Raw genomic sequence first — 19,094 nt, forward strand, 5'->3', positions numbered from 1 at the left:
TAGCTGGGATAGGCTCCAGCACGCCCGCAACCCTAGTGAGGAGAAGCGGTACGGAAAATGGATGGACTGATGGACATAATGTATGTCAGTTTTCTATGAAGCAGCACAATGGTCAAGTGGTTAGCACATCAGCCTCACAGTTATGAAGGTGTTTGAATCCGGGCTCAGGCCTTCCTGTTTTCGTGTTCTTCGTGGCTTGCATGGATTTTGTTCGGGAACACAGGCTTCCTCCCACATTTCCAAAAGCATGTATGTTAGGTTCATTGAAGATGTGAATGTTATTGCTTGGTTGCCTAAACAGTATATGACCTGCGATTGGCTTGAGACTAGTCAAGGGTGTACACCGCTTTTCGCCCAAAGTCAGCTGTAATAGGCTCCAGCTCAGCTGTGACCCTAGTGGGGATAGGCAGTATGCACAATAGATGGGTGGATGAATGGATATATATATATATATATATTTTACAATTTTGTACATTTGAAGATTTAAAAGGATGCAATCAGATTAACAGGTATACCTGTACATGCACGAATAAATCTGAGAATTGGAGAGAAATCTAGATATGTTGAACAGCAGTTATCTGATAAAGCAGATTACATGTGGCTATTAACAGTATCCCTTGAATAATTTTAAATTCCAATTTCTCTTTCAACACAAATTATATTCATTTAGCTAGTTTGCAGAACAGACTAACAGAATTTCCCAAATTAATTTTCCTCATTACATACATTTTTACATTTTGCTATTGCTTCAGTCAACTTTGGAATACATTGCCAACTGAAATCAAATTAATTTACATGACAGGTAAACTGTTGGCTAAAAGAAAAACAAAGCTGTACCCGTTAACTCTAAGTGGCCTGATATTTGATTTGATATATTTTAATAGGCAGTATGGTTTTTTTGGTGTGTATTTTAGTGTACTGTGTGTAATTTATTACTATGCTGATTTTATGCATTTCATTACAATGTAATGTAATTTAGTTTTAGCATATTTTTAGCATTTTGTAATGTAGTTTTATATTGTATGCATTGTATTAATGTGTAATGTAGTTTTAGCCTATTGATTATTTGTATTTTTTTGTGCTTACTATCATCTTCATGTGCAAGCCCCACAAGGTCAAGGCTTGAAACTAGCATTAGCTATAAACCCTCTTTACAGCGCATCAGTTAAAAATTTTGTTCTGCAACTATGTTAAACTATTCAAATAACGTCTGTTCATTCATTCATTCATTTGTGCGCCATAGGCTAATAAAAAAAGTTTGCAAAAACCACAGACACACACTAGGCTCGTTGAAAGACACACTAGAGGATGATACTGTCATGCCAGCAAGAACATGAAATTGGATTAACACACACCAAAGAAGTGACTCCAAAAAGCACACTGCACACACATTGTTTAACAACTGAATTACTACTCTGTATTAAATACAAAATCCACATTGGAAGGTAAGAAAACCAATATCTGCTGGATCTGCCAACACTCTGAAGTGATCTCTACAGTAAAGGTTTCCTCCATGCATCCATTTACCTGATCCAATAGCCTATTATTTCGATTGAAGCCTGAGACTTTGTGTGACATTCCATTTAATGGAGAGGTGAAAAATAGCGAGAAGAAATGTACTTTAAAGTTGGCTTACCCAATAGCTGTAATGAAGACATTTCTGCTAAAGGCTACCAGAAACATTTCGTCATCCATCCATCCATCCATCTATCCATCCATCCATCCATCTCCATCCATCCCTCTCTAAACCTTTATAAACACCATCATTAACCTGCTGGTTTACTGTACCATACCATCCATCCACCCATTTACAAGATCACTGCAAAGGTTTTACACATACAGTACATAAAAAAGGGTGTGCACAGTTAGCATCATCATGTATGAATTTATGCTTATATCATTTATTAAACTATTTTTTGTTGTTGTGGGGACTCCATTGTGGTTATGGTTTCAAGATCATATAAATGTAAAATCACCTCATCTCATCATTACATACTATCTCTACACAATTACCCTTTCGTCGTTAATATATCCATCCATTTTCAGAGCCGCTTCTCCTCACTAGGGTCGCGGGCGTGCTGGAGCCCATCCCAGCTATCATCGAGCAGGAGGCGGGGTACACCCTGAGCTGGTTGCCAGCCAATCGCAGGGCACATATAAACAAACAACCATTCGCACTCACATTCACATCTACGGGCAATTTAGAGTCTCCAATTCATGCATGTTTTTGGGATGTGGGAGGAAACCGCAGTGTCCGGAGAAAACCCACGCAGGCACGGGGAGAACATGCAAACTCCACACAGGCTGGGCCGGGGATTGAACCCCAGTCCTCAGAACTGTGAGGCAGACGCTCTAACCAGTCGAGCACCGTGCCTCGTTAATATATATATATTTTAAACAATGAATTTAATAATAATAAGTCAGAAGTCATAGAAAATAGTGGCAGTAAATATTTCAATTTATGTTAAGAAGAGATTTGATGAAAATAAATGCTTGTAAAATGGGTTCAAGAAAAATTACAATTTTGGTACAAACTGTCTGGAAAATTGAAAAGAACAAATGCATTTAGCAGGAAACATGAAGTAGACGCACTATTTGCTTTAGTGTGTGACAACAATGATTTGGTGGGCTTGATCTGGCCCCTGGGCGTTGAGTCTGACATTCGTGCTTTATCTGGTACAACACAAGGTCTAATGTTTTTGACTACATGGACCGGTTAACACCTCTGACGGATTAGTCTATTGAGATGCTATTAAGATGTATTAAGATAAAAATAAAACACTAAAAAAAAAAAGTCCCCCTAATGAATACTGACTCACCAGAAGTGTGATTCCTGGGCCGGATTCTCAGAGGGAAAGTGGTCAATGGTTGTGCATGGTTCAATGTGCAGTGTGTTTTTAATGTGCATTTCAGATGAGTGATGAAGCCGTTTAGTCAGCCAGCCAATCCTGTCACACACACACACACACACAGTTCTCCCATTTGGTGAACTCATCCAAGGCCTTCAATAGTTTCATTTCAGCAGCTCAGCAACTACAGGATAATCGTCCTTCACAATGATTCTAATACTTAGATTTCAATGAATCTCACTCAACTCATTTTCTGAGCTTTTAATTTAGTGGAATAAAGGTAAAGTTGACTACAGTATAAACATCTGTCAGTTATTGTTCAGATTACTGAGAATGTAAACAATAAGCTTGTGTGCGTGTGTCTTCATGACAACGACGCGTCTGTTTGGAATTATCCACGTTGCTGCCCTGTTTTTGGGTTAATGTTAACATAAATAAACTAATCCGACTCCAAATTTCACGCACTAGTTACTAGCTAGATTTCTATCATATGGCCCCTTCAGAACGTTTCCAGCTATATGCACGCCTCGAAACTATTGTTAAGGTACTAATCGGAGTATTTGTCAAGATGCATTAAGTGCTCTTTGACAAAACTAATGGAAATTCACCCACTTTGGAAGAAAGGCAACTATCTTAAGTGCTGGAGTCATAAGACTACAAAACTGTAGTCATATTTTTCAAAATGAAGTCAGGGTCACAGTACATGGTTCCAACATAATGTGAAAATCTTGACTGAATCCAATTAAAGTCACCATTTGCCAATACTGTATGTATAATTTTGGATGAAAATTCATATTTGTTGTTTTTGTTGCTGCTGTAATATCTGATCTGGCTTTTAGCGTATGGACTGTGACATGAAAGAAATGAAAACAATCTGTACTCTTTTTTTGCAGAAACTGTTTACATTTGTCCTGCTGTTCTAGTTCTGTTTGGAGCAGTCTCCTGGTGCGCTTGGTGGGAAAGTGGGTCAAGAATTAAAAACAGGGGAGGAAGGAGGGGAGAACAGAGTGGGGGCCACAAACTGCTCAGCATCCTTGCGTTGAATATGAAAATATATTATAGCGTAATGTGTTCAGTATGCAAGCTTGAAGAAAACCATATGAAAAAGCTCCCAGACAAAGAGCCCTCTGTGTTCCAGCTGACCCACCACCCCGCCCCATCCATCGTCTGTTTCATGAGTGAGAGGAGGGAGGAGGGAGGTGTGTGTGCAGAGTCACATATGAGCTGAAAAAGGGGGCAGTCCACTCAGCTGCTACCTCACACAGACAGACCCAGCAGACTACAGGTGAGCTACAGTGAGTGGACCAGCAGACGCCTCACAGAAAGGAATACTGCTGCCGTGGAGCTACTGCAGACTCATCACCTGCAGGCCATCCAATTTATCTTCACAGGGTAAGATGCTATCTTTGTTTAGAGAGGGCGGACAGGCGGCTAATTGAAACAAAGGAGGGAAACTTTCAAGGAGATGGCAAACATCTGGGGTTGTTGTTTTTTGCCTCATTGGGGACTTGCAGGGCTCTTTGTCTTGCTACCGTGACTCTGTGGCCCATAACGGTCCTATTTAAACTGTAATGATAAGTTATGTTACATTAGGGGGAAATGTGGAAAATGTACTGACTCACATGCACATTGTGCACCTTGATAAAACAGAAATGGCAATGGGGGCATTATTTACTAATTAATATATAAATATAAAATTGTCATTAATATTTTTCTCTGCTGATTGGTTGGGAGTAATCACATGACTGCCATCTTATAGTATCTTATATATTTTTACTAATGTTATAGTTCTTTCTGATATGTGTTACAAAGAATCCCTACAGTACTGATAATACTTATTTTCAAAAAGTGCTCCTTTGCTGTCTAACAGTTTTCAGGTCATGGTGCCTCCCTCTTGGCACTGGAACACATAAACCTCCCTCAAGTGTTTGTCTTTGCCACTTGAACTTTCCCACCTGTGGCAGTGCAGTGGAATGTGCAGCACACCAGGTTCTCCTCGGCTGGATTTTCTCCCACTATTTCCTAAAAATAAAATAATAGTTTTAGGCAAAATACATAAGATTCATTGGAGCTCTGGAGCTCTGCCATGTTTTAGATGTCACTCATCACCCAGCACAGGCTGAGGCATGTTGACCATCATGCCCCCCCCCCCCCCCCCCCGGGGAGTTATGAACCAGGAATGCCAGTTTTGGAGTACAACCAAAAATCATTTCTCAGCTCACCAAGACGGCATCAAATCGCTCTTTATCTGGGTGAAAAAAAAAGCCATCAACATTTTCAGCAAATAATTTTGGGGTATGCATATGTGCAGTGTGCAGGTAAACGATAGATAGAGCAGACACATGGCAGCACCTGAGGGTGTCGATTGTTTGCAGATGCCTGAGCTTGTTAAGTGATACGCTTTTAAGGTTTTGAGTTGTTCAGACTACACATATCACATATCTTAATTCATGTACATCCAACGCAGCATAAGCTGCAGAGATGAAAGCATGTGAGCGAATCACTATCCTGACATTCTATTATCAGGTCATTGATGCATTCAGTATGGGTACACATTAGAAGACTGATTACAGTATATATGACTGACTACATGTGGATGCATCATTTGGTGACAATGAACTGGAACACTGTGATTACACACTAAAGTGGCCTCTGGGGGCCCAAACTGTAAATGATATCCTTACGTCTAATCATGTAGGTCAATGAGTGGCACAGGGAAGCGATGGAGTGGTGGGTGAGCAGGGCAGGTGGGCACACCTTTTGAAGCTCAAGGTAATTGGTGGCTAGATGGAGGGAAATGGAGGAGGGGAGATGACATCAGATGTCAAGTATTAAAAGCACATAAAGTAGAATCAGTTGGAATTGTGTCTGTGTGGAATTCTAAAGAAAGCTTTGAAGCAAGGCCATACCCAGACTATTAGGGATCATAGATGGACAAGAGAATGTTGAGGAATTAAGGCAATCTTTAAAAAAAAGACAATCAGTAATCCAGTGATCACCAGATCTGTGACACATCTTTAGGACTCAAAGAGCTGTTGTCAGAGACTCTAAACAGTACCAGGCTTCATCTGGTCTCACTCGCCCCCATCACGCCACTTCGTGAAATTGTGGAGCTTTTTCGCGGCTGGGCACTGTTTTGTTTTGACTGACTTCAAGGTTATGACTCTGCGAACAGATTAAAGATTGCTTCTCCTTATTAATACACCACTATCATCAAGGTTTGTTGTGCGTTGTTGCAAAACCAGATAGCAATACTGGAAAGGCATTTAGTCAAAGCAATGATTATGTGAAAATGTGATACCATGGTGATTCATGAGCAAAAATAAAGATGGCTCTCAGCATCTTCAACAAGAGTTTGATTAAGGGGATATTAATTCACAATTTGGTCAGGGTTAAAACATTATTTCAAACCAACAATTATTCATGATCAGGCCATAGATGCTTCTTTCTTTGTTGAATAGCTGGAATTCAGAAAAAAAGTAGCTATTTGGAGGAAACACTATGGTTTCTAAGATTGTAAAGGACCCTGCTAATTTTTAGCATAATCTCTGGCGCATATTAATGTTAAAAGTACATACATTTAGAACTTACATATGACTGTATTTAGAAAGTGTATGTATAATTTGGGGCATGTAACATTTTGTCAAAAATGTAAAAATAATGAAAACAGGAAATGTGTATAATCTTTTAATCAACAACACAACTGTTTACTGTATCTTGCCATAACCTTGTGTAACATACAGGTAAAATATACCCATTCACCAAATAGAAATTCCTACAAATTTGGACATCAATCATTTCTCATTAATTTAGATCTTCTGTCTTTGCATACAGTACTTAGGCTTAGACGAGGGTGTCTCATTTCTTTTTCCACGCTTTGATTCTGTCTACAATTAGGAATTTTGTGCTTCAACTATGATCTCAGAAAAATCCAATACATTAATGTTTAGCTTCTAATGAAAACAGCATGATAATTCGTAAAAGAAAATTCTTTCAGTTTATTAGTACTTCTGTGATTCAACAACTACAGTAACAGTAGATGAAAATCATGGTTTGGCGAGGTTGTCAGAATGTTCTGCTTTTATCTCGTGATTGCTTGGCTAAGGACTCTATTAGATGTGTAAAAGATCTCCATCTTGTTTTGCAGGTGACCCTGGACAGGACATGGTTTCATGGAGGGATTAGATAAAGTTGCCTTTTAGCACCTTGGCAAGATTCTCTTCAATTAGACTTAGTTAGAAGCCAAAACAGGCTTCACCAAACTAAAACATTTGCAAACTGGGAGAAAAATACAAATAAAGTGAAGAGATGACAAAAAGCGTTTCCAACCGCAATGTATAACTCAATTCAAGATGATGGCTTCCTTTATTGCTCTTCAGCATTAATCCAAACTATCAGTGAATACACACTTGCCCTATCACCTAGCGGGGAAAAAACGATTAGTCTGCTGTAAACACTGTTTGGCTGCAATATATAAAAAGTAACACAAGATCCCTATATAAGTGAACTGTTTCAATGCAAAGCCATCTTTGGAATGACCTTTGCAGAGTGAAATGTTATTCCTCACATGAACCAAACAGCAGGAAACCGCCATATGGAGAGCTCCCTTTTCATGTCACACTGGAGTTATGATCGCCAAGATAAAGAGCAGATCTTTTCGCTGAAAGAAAAATAATCTGGGTGCTAGAGATTTGGATGCGGACAGAGAGAATGCTTTGGTGACCGAAATAGCAGCGGAGAAAGAGCAACGTCTGGGAAAACAAAAAGGAGTATTAGAGAAGGCTGGGCTGTTTCTCAGCTTTCGATGCCAAAATTGCGCATTTCTTTTCTGTGGCAGTTGTCCAGTGGAAGTCATTTGGGAAACGTTGCCTAGGCCCTAGAGGGAGGTCCAGTTAGAAAATTATACTTGATGAAAACAAAAGCCAGAGGACGCTTCATTTTGACATTTTTTTCAGTTGACTACATGAAAACACTTAGGATTTGTATGGAAAATAGAGCCATGGCCGTTAGAAGGCAATTGAAGAACTGAGCTACTTTCCTTGACATGTTTTTGTCTTTTTCTCCCTGTATACTAGTGAGAACTAAAACTAAATTACTGTATTATTTTATTTTTTAATCAAGAGGGAGCTTGGATCCAATTGGGATGAAACACATTGAGGACTACTGCTTGGCTGCAGAAGAGTGAATTTAACTTGGAGTAACGATGGAGAAGGGACACATGTCTTTGCGTAGAGGAGTGAGCTGGAGTCCAGGAGGATTGACAAAACCTATCGAGGCAGCACAAGCCACCCCTGTGGAAGAGTGCAACACAACACATGAAACCACCAGACTAAACACGGAACAGATGACCAGCAAAACAAGTGAGCGTTTGTTTATCTGGTACTTTCTCTCCTCACTTGAGTAGCATTTGCATGGGAAATGTTATTTACCTCTGCAAAGAAAGTGTACAGACAGTGGCTTTTCCCAATAGGCGCGATGTGTCTTTAAATGTGGCACATCACAGTGGAAAAAAAGCTTTGAAGACAGGGGTAGAAGGCAACGTCAGAAACAAATACTTCTGCCTTCTGTGTAACTGGAGATGGCAAAATGCTCCATGAAACATCTGTTTCCATAAAGTAAAAATCCACGCAAGCCCGTCAGCAATGGAAATGTAATCAATAAAATATACAATACAGTGACTTGTCAGCCATGTCTGTCTAAGCTGCTTTAGCTCCCATTAGGAAAACATTGCGTTGTCAAAACTATTTAAGGAAAACACTGAATCATAATTTGTCTCAATAACAATTCACTCTAAAGACACTTGATTAGGTACACTTGTACTATCGAATGGGACCCAATTCAAGAGTTGTCAAGAATTTTGGATGAAATATTATGCGTGGTGTGACTGTACATTTTGTATTCTGGTATAGTGACAACACTTCCATTGTCAACAATCAGAGAAACTAAATTCCTCTATGCATATATTGTTATATATGTCATTATCTTTTACAAGTGAACCTAATGTTCTGGCCAGTAAGTGTGTGTTGGGTTTCCTCATGCAAATCACTAGATGCAACACATCTTAAGAACAGCTTAAAGCTGGCTACACCTCTGCACAGATCTTTGACACAGTAACACTATAGGGTTGGTTTTAACCTCTGGGCTGTTCTCTTACCCTCCCCCCAATGGGATTCACCTGGAGTTTAGGGCACATTCAGTCCTGTAGATCCCAGGACCTCTGTTAATCCTTGTCTTTCCATACCGCAACAGCCACTGGGGCCAGTGCCTGATGAAAGATAACATCCGACAGGGTAATCTGACCTTTGATGCACAAAATGCAGAGTTAGCCCTATGACTTCAAAATCCCCCCGCTGTGTGGGAATTCTCTATTCCATGGAGGGAAGACTGAGGGGGACGGGACTGATAGCAGAGGGATGAGGTTGTGAAATTTGACGTGGTGAGAGAAAGTGGGTGTGGACAATGTGATATCATGGCTCAAAGCTTCACGTTTTGTCTTTCCTAGAGGAAAGGAAATTCCTATCCTTACCCTTCCAGGTTGGAGTTTATGCCCAGGGGGCTCAAAGAGGCCAGGCACTCAGGCAGAGTGCATAATAAACACACAGATAGACAGGGAGGGTAGCAGGGGTCAGCCACTGGGGCTCTGTGGTCTCAGTGCAGTAATCCATATGCACATAAACTGGAGTATCTCCCTTTCCAATGACTCTAACAAGGGTTAGACAATTTTTTTCTACTGTCACTCGACATTAGACGGCGATAAGCCGCTCAATACTTGACACGGAATGGACACTTATCCTGAACTGTCAAACAAAAGTGAGAGCTGACATCCAGAGTTTCTCCATAGAAGCCATAAACCAAGCTCAGTTTTGTTTGTTTGTTTGTTTTTTTCGAAAGAAATGAAGCTGAATTTGAAGTAGTATAGCAGAGCTGCAGGCAGCCAGACAGATGGCGCAGCCTCCAGCTGCAGACACCCTCCCTCTCTGTGTGCTGCTGGACTTGCTAAGAAAAGGAAATTGGAGCTTGTGCCACACTACAGAAAGGGAAAGGGGTGTATGAGGCCAGCAAACGCAGTTCAGTGGAAAACTCTTTGGGACGTAGAGTACGGCAGCACTCTGAATGTGACGGGGGAAAGGTAAGAGAGAAATAATCTACACGAGGAGAAATTGCACAAACTTAAAGGAACCTTATGAGTAGGTTTAAACTTTGATTTGTTCACGTTTTTCTATTGTGAAGACATTTAAATTAATAGTTGGCCATTTGTTATTTTGATGACATGTATCTTCCCTAAACATTTTTTTGATTATCGGTGAGGATAAGCGGCTCCGAAAATGGATGGATGGATGGATGCAACTCTTATGTCCACTAATTGCTTTAATGTAAAATTGTGTATTCTATACTATATAAATTAACATTCTCATTCAGTTTCCTTGTTGATAACTTTTTAATCAATGTCATTATGGAAGATTAACATATCGTGATTCAAATAATGAACAAACAAATAACTAGATAATTGCTAGGGAGGGTAGCATTTATTTTGAGAAGCTGTTCATGATGTGAATATCATGTGCCTGGATTTGCACCTGCATGTTACCTGATAACTAATCTGGCTCCCACTAGAGGCAAATATTTACAGTGAGGGCATTTCATTTCAGGCTTCAATGCTCTGATATAGTCCACAGTCTGAAATTATCGAAAGGTAACGCGTAATAAAAGTCATTTTGAGGACATGGACTAACAGAGAGCTTTAAAAAAAAAAAAAAAAAAAAAACGGTACTGGGCCCGTGTTCAAAGCTTAATAAACCATATAAAGGCATTTATATAATTTCAAATTCTGAAAAAGGGCTTCATAATTTATATTCCCAATCACTCATGAGCATTTAACTTCCTTATAGGACATTCACATTTAGATGGTGAACATGAAAGATATAGATGCCGCGTAACTAACATTCATACATTACTACAGACATGTAGTTATTTTGAATGATGACAATGAAATGACATTTCTTCCACCAGTCAGACTTACACAAATGAGATGAATAACGTATAACATGTGACCAGAATTGATGCTTTGATTTTACGATGTGAATACTTAAATTTATAGTATTTTAACAGACAGTAATAACAGACGTTTTGAAGCTGTAGATGGTACAAATCCTTGGGTTTGATTTTAAGGCACTGAAGTAAAAAAGCAGGCATGTTGGAAGTTTAAGCAGGGGGTTTTCGCCACAGTGGAAGAATGCTCAGAGAGGGACTTGACCAGATTGTAGAGGAAATAACTTTGCTATTTGGAATGGAACTCTTAAGCTCAGAAAACAAACCATAATTTTAAGCAGAGACATGCTGAAAGAAAATGGACACCACTGGCCTTCAAATTCTGATGAATAAAGTGAAACCTGTGATTTAAAATCAGTTTATCATGCCTTTCTCTCATTTATGCTTTCAAAGCAGATTTCATTAGATGGTTAGGGAGTTCCATCCATCCATCCATTTTCTGAGCCGCTTCTCCTCACTAGGGTCGTGGGCGTGCTGGAGCCTATCCCAGCTATCATCGGGCAGGAGGCGGGGTACACACTGAACTGGTTGCCAGCCAATCGCAGGGCACATAGAAACAAACAACCATTCGCACGCACAGTCACACCTACGGGCAATTTAGAGTCTTCAATTAATGCATGTTTTTGGGATGTGGGAGGAAAGCGGAGTGCCTGGAGAAAACCCACGCAGGCACGGGGAGAACATGCAAACTCCACACAGGCGGGGCCAGGGATTGAACCCGGGTCCTCAGAACTGTGCGGCTGATGCTCTAACCATTCGTCCATCGTGCCACCTGGTTAGGGAGTTGTCTTCGTTTAATTTTCTTTTTATATGGAACACAGCCCCTTCTTTCAATTAGGCCAAGTTAAGGGTCACTTTTACCATTAATCAGAAATACTATATCTAATGAAGATGACCTTTACTTTTCTTTTGCTAACCAGAGTGTCCCTTTACTTTTTTCCCCTACTAGATCTGACCAGGAGTGTCAGCTTATCTGAGAAGGAGCTAAAGGAGGCCCGCCTGAGAAGTCACATCATTGCTGCTCAGCTTACTGTCCCTTCCAACTCCAGCTCCAGAGGCGTTCAACTCTTCAACCGGCGCAAGCAGAGAGTCAGCGCCTTTACACTGGAAAGCAGTGGAGGGCAGTCAAAGGAAGACGTAACCGGCAATGTGAAACCCAACCTTTCATGTAGCAAACTAACATGGGCAGACAGAAGTCGTGAGGAAAAGGAAAGCGACTTGAACGACAAGAATTGCACTACTAGCCCACTATTTGTGCCTCCTGGGCGAATACAAGTAACAGGTGATAACATGGAGGAACAAGGTGACCTTTATGGCAAAGAAGATGTCACTGAGCACAGTGTTATCCAAGAAAGACATTTCCTACCTGTAAAGGAAATAGATGAGCAAGAGGAGGATAGGGATACAGTGCACAAGGAACTTGAATGCAAACTCAAGGATGAGCTTCCACCTGAAAGAGAAAACACTAATCCAATTGTGATGAGTCTTATCGAGAGTGAGACAGCGGTAAATGAAGGTCAAATGGTACCACCTCCCCTTGGAAAGCTTCTTAACGGGTGCCATGGGTCTCTGATGATCGCTGTGTCTACATCGAAGCAGACCACCATCATCAATCGAACTGCCAGGCCTTTTTTCTCGCCACTGACAGTGCAGTCTCAAGAGGAAAACAGTCCTGTCATGGACAACCTCCCAACACGTTCTGCATTTACTGCTCCCCAGCCAGTGGCATTATCAACTCCGCCTCCTCCAACATATCCCACACCTCCCCTACCAGCGTTCACAAACAAGCCTCCAAAGACCGATTACTTCAGTCCAACTGCTACATCTCCCACTTTCCCACCACCACCCCCTACCTTTACTGTATCTCTCAATGCTGCCTCACCCCTACCCCAGTATGGACCCCCAACAACCCCAAAGCCTTCTACCTTCTTTCCTCAGCCTTTTGTGGAAAGGAAGTCGACACCACCAATAAAAACCGCATTACTTGAGGACAATGCTGCCAAACAACCAAATAAAAAGTCGATGTTCACGTTCAAAGAGAAAAAGGTTGTAGCTCCAAACCCTGAGCTGCTTTCTCTAGTGCAAGGGGTGGATGAAAAGAAGAAACATAGGCATAGATCTGTGCCTGAGCCCACATCTGAGGAGGAGTTACTAGCTCTGGGTGCAGAGGCATCCAACTTCCTTGCCAAAGAGGAAGACAGGGCTGAAGAAGCCAAAGCCCCAGAATGGGCCTCCTGTCTTAAGAGCTCCAGAACCTATACAAGGGTGGAACATAAGCCAGAACAGACCCTCAATGATGCATCAGGAAAGGGCGCAGAGCTTTTTGCCAAGCGCAGGTCCAGAATGGAGAAATATGTAGTTGAGAATCAGAATGCAGGTCACCACATAAGAGCTCCTTCTCCAACAATGTCTTTGCCACCATCTTGGGTTTACCCATCAAATATGCCAGGTAGGGTCAAAGCTATTGCTAAAAACTCTGACATGTGTGCTCAACTTGCACAAAACATGAAAGCCCAACAAACTGCCAAGCCAAAACCAAGACAAACAGCACCAGCAACACAAGTTCAAGAGACACCTGCTCTTGAGAATGGTTGCTCCAAAATAGAGATGGACCTGTCAAGACACCGCCCTTACCAGCTTAACTCATCCCTCTTTATACTTAAACCAGTAAAGGACCCATTGAGTACCCTACCCAAAGGAGCGCCACAGTCCAAGAACCAGATGCTCCCTCAGGACCCTCAGTCTTTTTCTAGACAGATTTCCTTACCTAATAACAGTACGTCTCTCTTGCGCACCCAATGTCAATCTCCTCAGCTTCCTCTCAGCTCCATTACAAGACTAGAGTATCCATCAAGTCCAGCTCTTGGTCAGCCATCAACTACTCTTACTCCAGCCTGTGTGTCATCTCCTCGGCTGGGGATTCAGGCACCAAGGCCAAGATTTTCTGCAAAGCAAGCTGGGATTGAAGCACAGGTGTGGAGGCCTTTTATCTTTTAAAACGTTTTATGTTGTAACATAGGGTGATCGGAAAACTTTATTTGGCATAAAATTTAAACCATACCCGCACTTTCCTGTGTGTCTTTGTTTTCCTCTGCCTATACTTTATTTACTTTATTTTTCTTCTTAAGCAGAAATTATTGATGTAAATAGTCACATAAATAATGCCATGTCATATCGGTTCTTCTTTACAAAAGAAAACAAAAATGTTAATTTGAATTTAAGTTTTTCCTCAGGTAACACCTAAGGCATTAACCAGAGTTGAAATAAAAATCTGCGTTAACATGATCAGTTGAGTTTTCATACCCCAATGCTGAAAGGCACTTTAGCACCAAAATGCCACCTTCTCGAGTATTTAACTAAAATGAATAATAACTTTGCTTTCCCTGTTCCACACTGTGTTATAGTTATTTGGGGAACAGTGTGATGCTGTTACAAAGCACTTTGACAGATGTAGCATCTGCTTTTTGAGCTACAATTTTCAATATAATGCTTCTCACTGATGTTAAAACACAGCCATAGAATTCCTTTTATGTCTTCATATCTTAAGGGTAATTTGCTCTGCTCACCACCATTTTTATTCAAAATTATGGTGCATACACGGATTCTTTGATTTTTGCCATCTGCAGATTGCATACTAATTTGCTTTCAGGGCTTGTATTTAAAATTATTTTCATGACTTCAACCAGTAATTCCAGAATTGTTTGTTCACAGGAAATAATCAGTTATTGGTAATTCTGCCCAGAGTTTGCGTGTCTGCTTCACTTCATAAGCTATTCACGTTCTAATTGTTTTTGTGTTTTAGCTGAATCGCTTCTTCTCTGATTAAAGCTTCATGTTTTCAACCATCTGTGACCTCCTTCTTTTCTAATTTCACTCAAGTATTGATTTCACTTTTAATGTGTCCCTTTCCTGCTTTTCTTGCTGACACTGCAAACACTTGATCATACTAAATAAATAATATGCCTCTGATAATCTTTCATAAAATTGTTGACACAAATTTATTTCATAATATAAAGTGTGTAATTATATTTTATTGTCACTTCAGTATCTGTTTCACAACATTTATGGTCATCACAGGCTCAGACATTTAAAGAAATAAGCTATTTTTTTAAGTGAAAGACTAACTTTTCAATATAAGCAGCTGAAGTAGTCTTCATATTATATTAACATTTTGAGATAGTATCTATTAATGTTTTATTGGCAGGTGCTTACATTTTGTTCAGCCAAGTAACCTCAAATCCCTGCAAAGGCCATTCACAGTCAGAGTAACCTGAGAACGGCACCTAACTAGGTCGACAGGGGCTATTTACCAGGCATGGTACACAAACCTACGCAGAGGATTAAGATTTGTTGTTATGACCTTAATGCCACTGTGATTTTCATGAATATTATTTAGACTGAAGCGAATCCCTGTATTTAAAAAGGCATGTGCTGTTTTCCATGTATCTCTTTCGTGAGCAAGTAACAAACAAAACAATGAAGCTGAGTATGTGTTACTGCCATGTTGGCCATCTATTGTACTCTCTGAAGGATGCATAGTAAAAAGTTATATTTGTTATGGTCCAACAGAAACCAGAGGAGTCCTCCGCAATTGAACCCTCCAGTGAGACTCAGCTGGGCCTTACAAGGAAGTTCAGCAGCCCCGACTGTCTTGCAAGTACAAAGTGGACGTCGGGTCTTCAAACTAAGTACCCTTCCGCAAACATCTCCAGCAGATCAGTCACATCACCGGTTTGTTTTTCAAGTGTTACAAGATGCCAATCTCCTATGGGCAACCAAAATATCCAGCTTTCCGCAGTTTCCGCAGATTCCATAACCAGGCCACCCCAGACCTCTACGTCTACATCCCAATCCGCCCCCCCTTGGGGTTCAAGATCCCACTCCCCGCTGGTATCGCAGAATATCCAATCATCTACAAATTCGTCTGGTCATGATTTCAGATCCCAAACCTCCAATTCCTCTCGTTCGCTACCATGGGGTTCAAGATGCCAATCCCCGGTAGTCAACCTGCAATCTTCAAATGCTTCACACATTACATCTAAAGTGTCCACAAACTCTTCCCCACTCTCTCCACCTTGGGGATCAAGATGCCAGTCTCCCATGGTGAGCATGAGTACTGAGAATTCTAGCCTCTCCCCGCTTTCTTCTTCCAGACGTTTTCAAGCATCCACAACTGCACCTCACCGTTCTCCTCCTTGGAGTCCAAGGTGTCAGTCACCGATGGTAATCCAGACTATGCATCCTTCCACTAGTTCTTCTTCCAAACTTTGCAAAACACCAACAATCACTTCTCCTGTCACACCAATTTGGGGCTCACGTTCCCAGTCTCCTGCACTCTCACATTCTAGTTTATCTTTCCCCTCTGCTAGCCGTCTGTCCATATCCTCTGCCTCTTCTTCTGTTCCCTTACCCAAGGACAATCGCTGCATGTCCCCAATCAATAATAATTTTGACTCAAAGGCCAACCATCGAATGCTGGCAAAGAACATCATCAATGCAGCCAAACGTAAAAACAGCCCCTCTCCAGGTGCATTGAGCGGTCACAGCTTACCTATCTCACCAGTGGGATATTCCCCCTATGGCTATGACTGCAAATCATTCCAGTCACAACCCCTGGGGGGCCTGTCGCCTCCCTTCACCAGTCCTTCTCAAACCCCAACAGAGCGGATCTGCTCTCCCGTAAGGCTCTACAACACACGCTCCCTGACTGACTCTGATGCGTCCATTGAGTCCGAGGACTCAGGCCTGAGGTCACCCGGCATGCATTCTTACAACACATGTCCCCGTGGTTGGGGTGGCAGTTTGAGGGTGAAGAAAAGCACAATTTCTACTGACCTGTGAGGTTGCAGAGATCTTGATGCATCAAAAATTTTGATTCATAATGCAATTAGTATCTTTTGTGATTTATGGTCTTACAATGACAAGAACAAGCTTTTTACATGAACAATTGTGGTAGCTTGTACGCTTCCGGCATATTAAAAGGGGACATTAACCAAAGATATTTGACTTCACTTTGAATGAATGTTATATGTTACAGTCTCACAACACACATACATTGGCTTTCCTTGCTCATTAGCAATGATTATTGCTTTTTGAATTTTATAATCATGGTTTACTGATCAAAATGCCTACTTTTAAAGCATTATTACTTTTTTTATGACCACATAAATTATGAATGCTCTAAATACTCTGCAACACAATGGTAAACTTTTATCACACTATCACACATGGCTGCAGTTTATGTCACAGATTACTATTTTAATTCATGGCAAATTACAATACATAGTGCAATACTCAGTTTAACATAGTGTATATAAGTTGCTTTAGACTTTATATTGCATATGTCGAAGTGAATGTAAACTTTACAGAGACAGAAAAGGAAGTTTGAGTTCGGGGGTATGTAATGTGGCATTGTTACACCCTTTTAATCAAATGTTTTATATGATTCCGCATGTGTTTAAATGCTGTTGCAAGTTAAAGGTTGTGTAATTTTAGGGATAGCCATTTAACCAAACTTCCTTGAACAACTATTGGAATATTAATGATCAATTAATTGTTATTTTATTAATATTTTTAATGGGGTGAGAGAACCTCTCTGAATGTTCTGGACCCCTGTTTCTGTGCCATTGTCATATTGAGCAGATAAATGGTTCCTGAAGGATTTACCATAGCAGAGGTCTGCATGAATGTAGCTCAGCGTCTTATAACTGATGTAATGTTGACTCCTTCACCAGCACCTCTGCTGGTTTCAGCGAAGCAGTGCACTCCATTTTGCATCAAATGCTTTAAGACCCGATCCACCAGAAAATTGCTGTTGACAACATTAAATTATAAATATAGTACTTAAAGATCAGTTCATCGATTACAATCCCCATCTTTAATATTTATGTTGCTAAATACCAATCTTTTGTTCATCTGATCACATTGCTAACAAACCTTTCAGTGGAACACATTTTGCAATGTTACATATTCATCTATGTATTTGTGAAAAAGGATTATTAAGATGTATTTTGAATACAGTGTGTTCCCTTTTTCTATTCTGAGAGATGTTTATTTTTTTTTTACAGGGAACTTGATCTGTTTGTACAATTCATTTCATTCCACTACAAAATGAACCAATTGCAGTCTTGATTGTCTCAAAGCGCTGTTTTGTACAATCCAGTTAATTGACAAAATGGATGTAATTGGTTGTGGTCTTCAAATCACCACCTGCTTTGAGCGTGAATCCTGGAAGCAATTTTTACACCATTCCTGACTTCATAGACTTGAGTCTTTTGAGAGGCATGCGCACCTGCTTCGTGTTGGCCTTCAGCACGATTAATACATCACTGTCAATACAGTGGTTTCAGCAGGACTCTGGACGGGCCAACCACTGCTGACACCATTAATTTGGACTTCTGCAAGCATTTTTTTTTCAGGGCTTTGTGATTATGCAAATGCAATTTTACACAACTAAAATTCCATAACTGCATGATGTCTGGAAATCAATTAATAATAAAGTGGTGACACACAACTAAATCCTGGTAACATTATTTCCCTCCATAAGACCATTTGTTAATTAAGTTGTAGGAAAAATCCTAGTATCAAATGTAATTTGAGTTTCTTATAAAACCTAAATTGAGGTTAAAAAATTCAAGGCATTTAAATGTATTATAGTGAGCTCTGGTTCTTAAACATTTATTAGATGATTTTGTGACTTACTGCAGAATTCAGGTAGTTAATTAAATTTAATCTGGCCCGTTACAAGTTCCGAAGGCCCCATAATAATGATCTAATGAATCAGGTTGGGGCGGCACAGTGGGCGACTGGTTAGAGCATCTGCCTCACAGTTCTGAGGACCAGGCTTCAATCCCCAGCCCCGCCTGTGTGGTTTTTGCATGTTCTCCCCGTGCCTGCGTGGGTTTTCTCCGGGAACTCCGGTTTCCTCCCACATTCCCAAAACATGCATGTTAGGTTAATTGACAACTCTAAATTGCCCGTAGGTGAGAATGTGAGTGCGAATGGTTGTTTGTTTGTATGTGCCCTGCGATTGGCTAGCAACCAGTTCAGAGTGTACCCAGTCCTCCTGCCCGATGATAGCTGGGATAGGCTCAGGCACGCCCGCGACTCTAGTGAGGAGAAGCCGTTCAGAAAATGGATGAATCAGGTTGGAATAATTGGACACAGTTGAAACCCTGCAATTTGCCACAAGCAGTT

At 40.7% G+C, this 19,094-nt stretch overlaps 1 protein-coding gene across 2 annotated transcripts; it reads left to right on the forward strand.

The window, feature by feature from the left end:
- Positions 1-4,074: 4,074 nt before the first annotated feature.
- Positions 4,075-18,416, forward strand: LOC133484308 (synaptopodin). 2 transcript variants are annotated; one of them, XM_061786620.1, is made up of 4 exons: positions 4,075-4,241; positions 6,997-8,209; positions 11,848-13,871; positions 15,468-18,416. In XM_061786620.1, exons 2-4 carry the CDS (start codon positions 8,053-8,055, stop codon positions 16,737-16,739), a joined length of 3,453 nt encoding a protein of 1,150 aa, XP_061642604.1. In that variant the 5' UTR covers positions 4,075-4,241; positions 6,997-8,052; the 3' UTR covers positions 16,740-18,416. The 2 variants fall into 2 exon arrangements, with proteins under 2 accessions (XP_061642604.1, XP_061642605.1); XM_061786621.1 differs by having other exon boundaries at positions 7,971-8,209.
- Positions 18,417-19,094: the final 678 nt, after the last annotated feature.

This window comes from Phyllopteryx taeniolatus, chromosome 10, assembly GCF_024500385.1.
Source record: "Phyllopteryx taeniolatus isolate TA_2022b chromosome 10, UOR_Ptae_1.2, whole genome shotgun sequence".
NCBI lineage: Eukaryota > Metazoa > Chordata > Actinopteri > Syngnathiformes > Syngnathidae > Phyllopteryx > Phyllopteryx taeniolatus.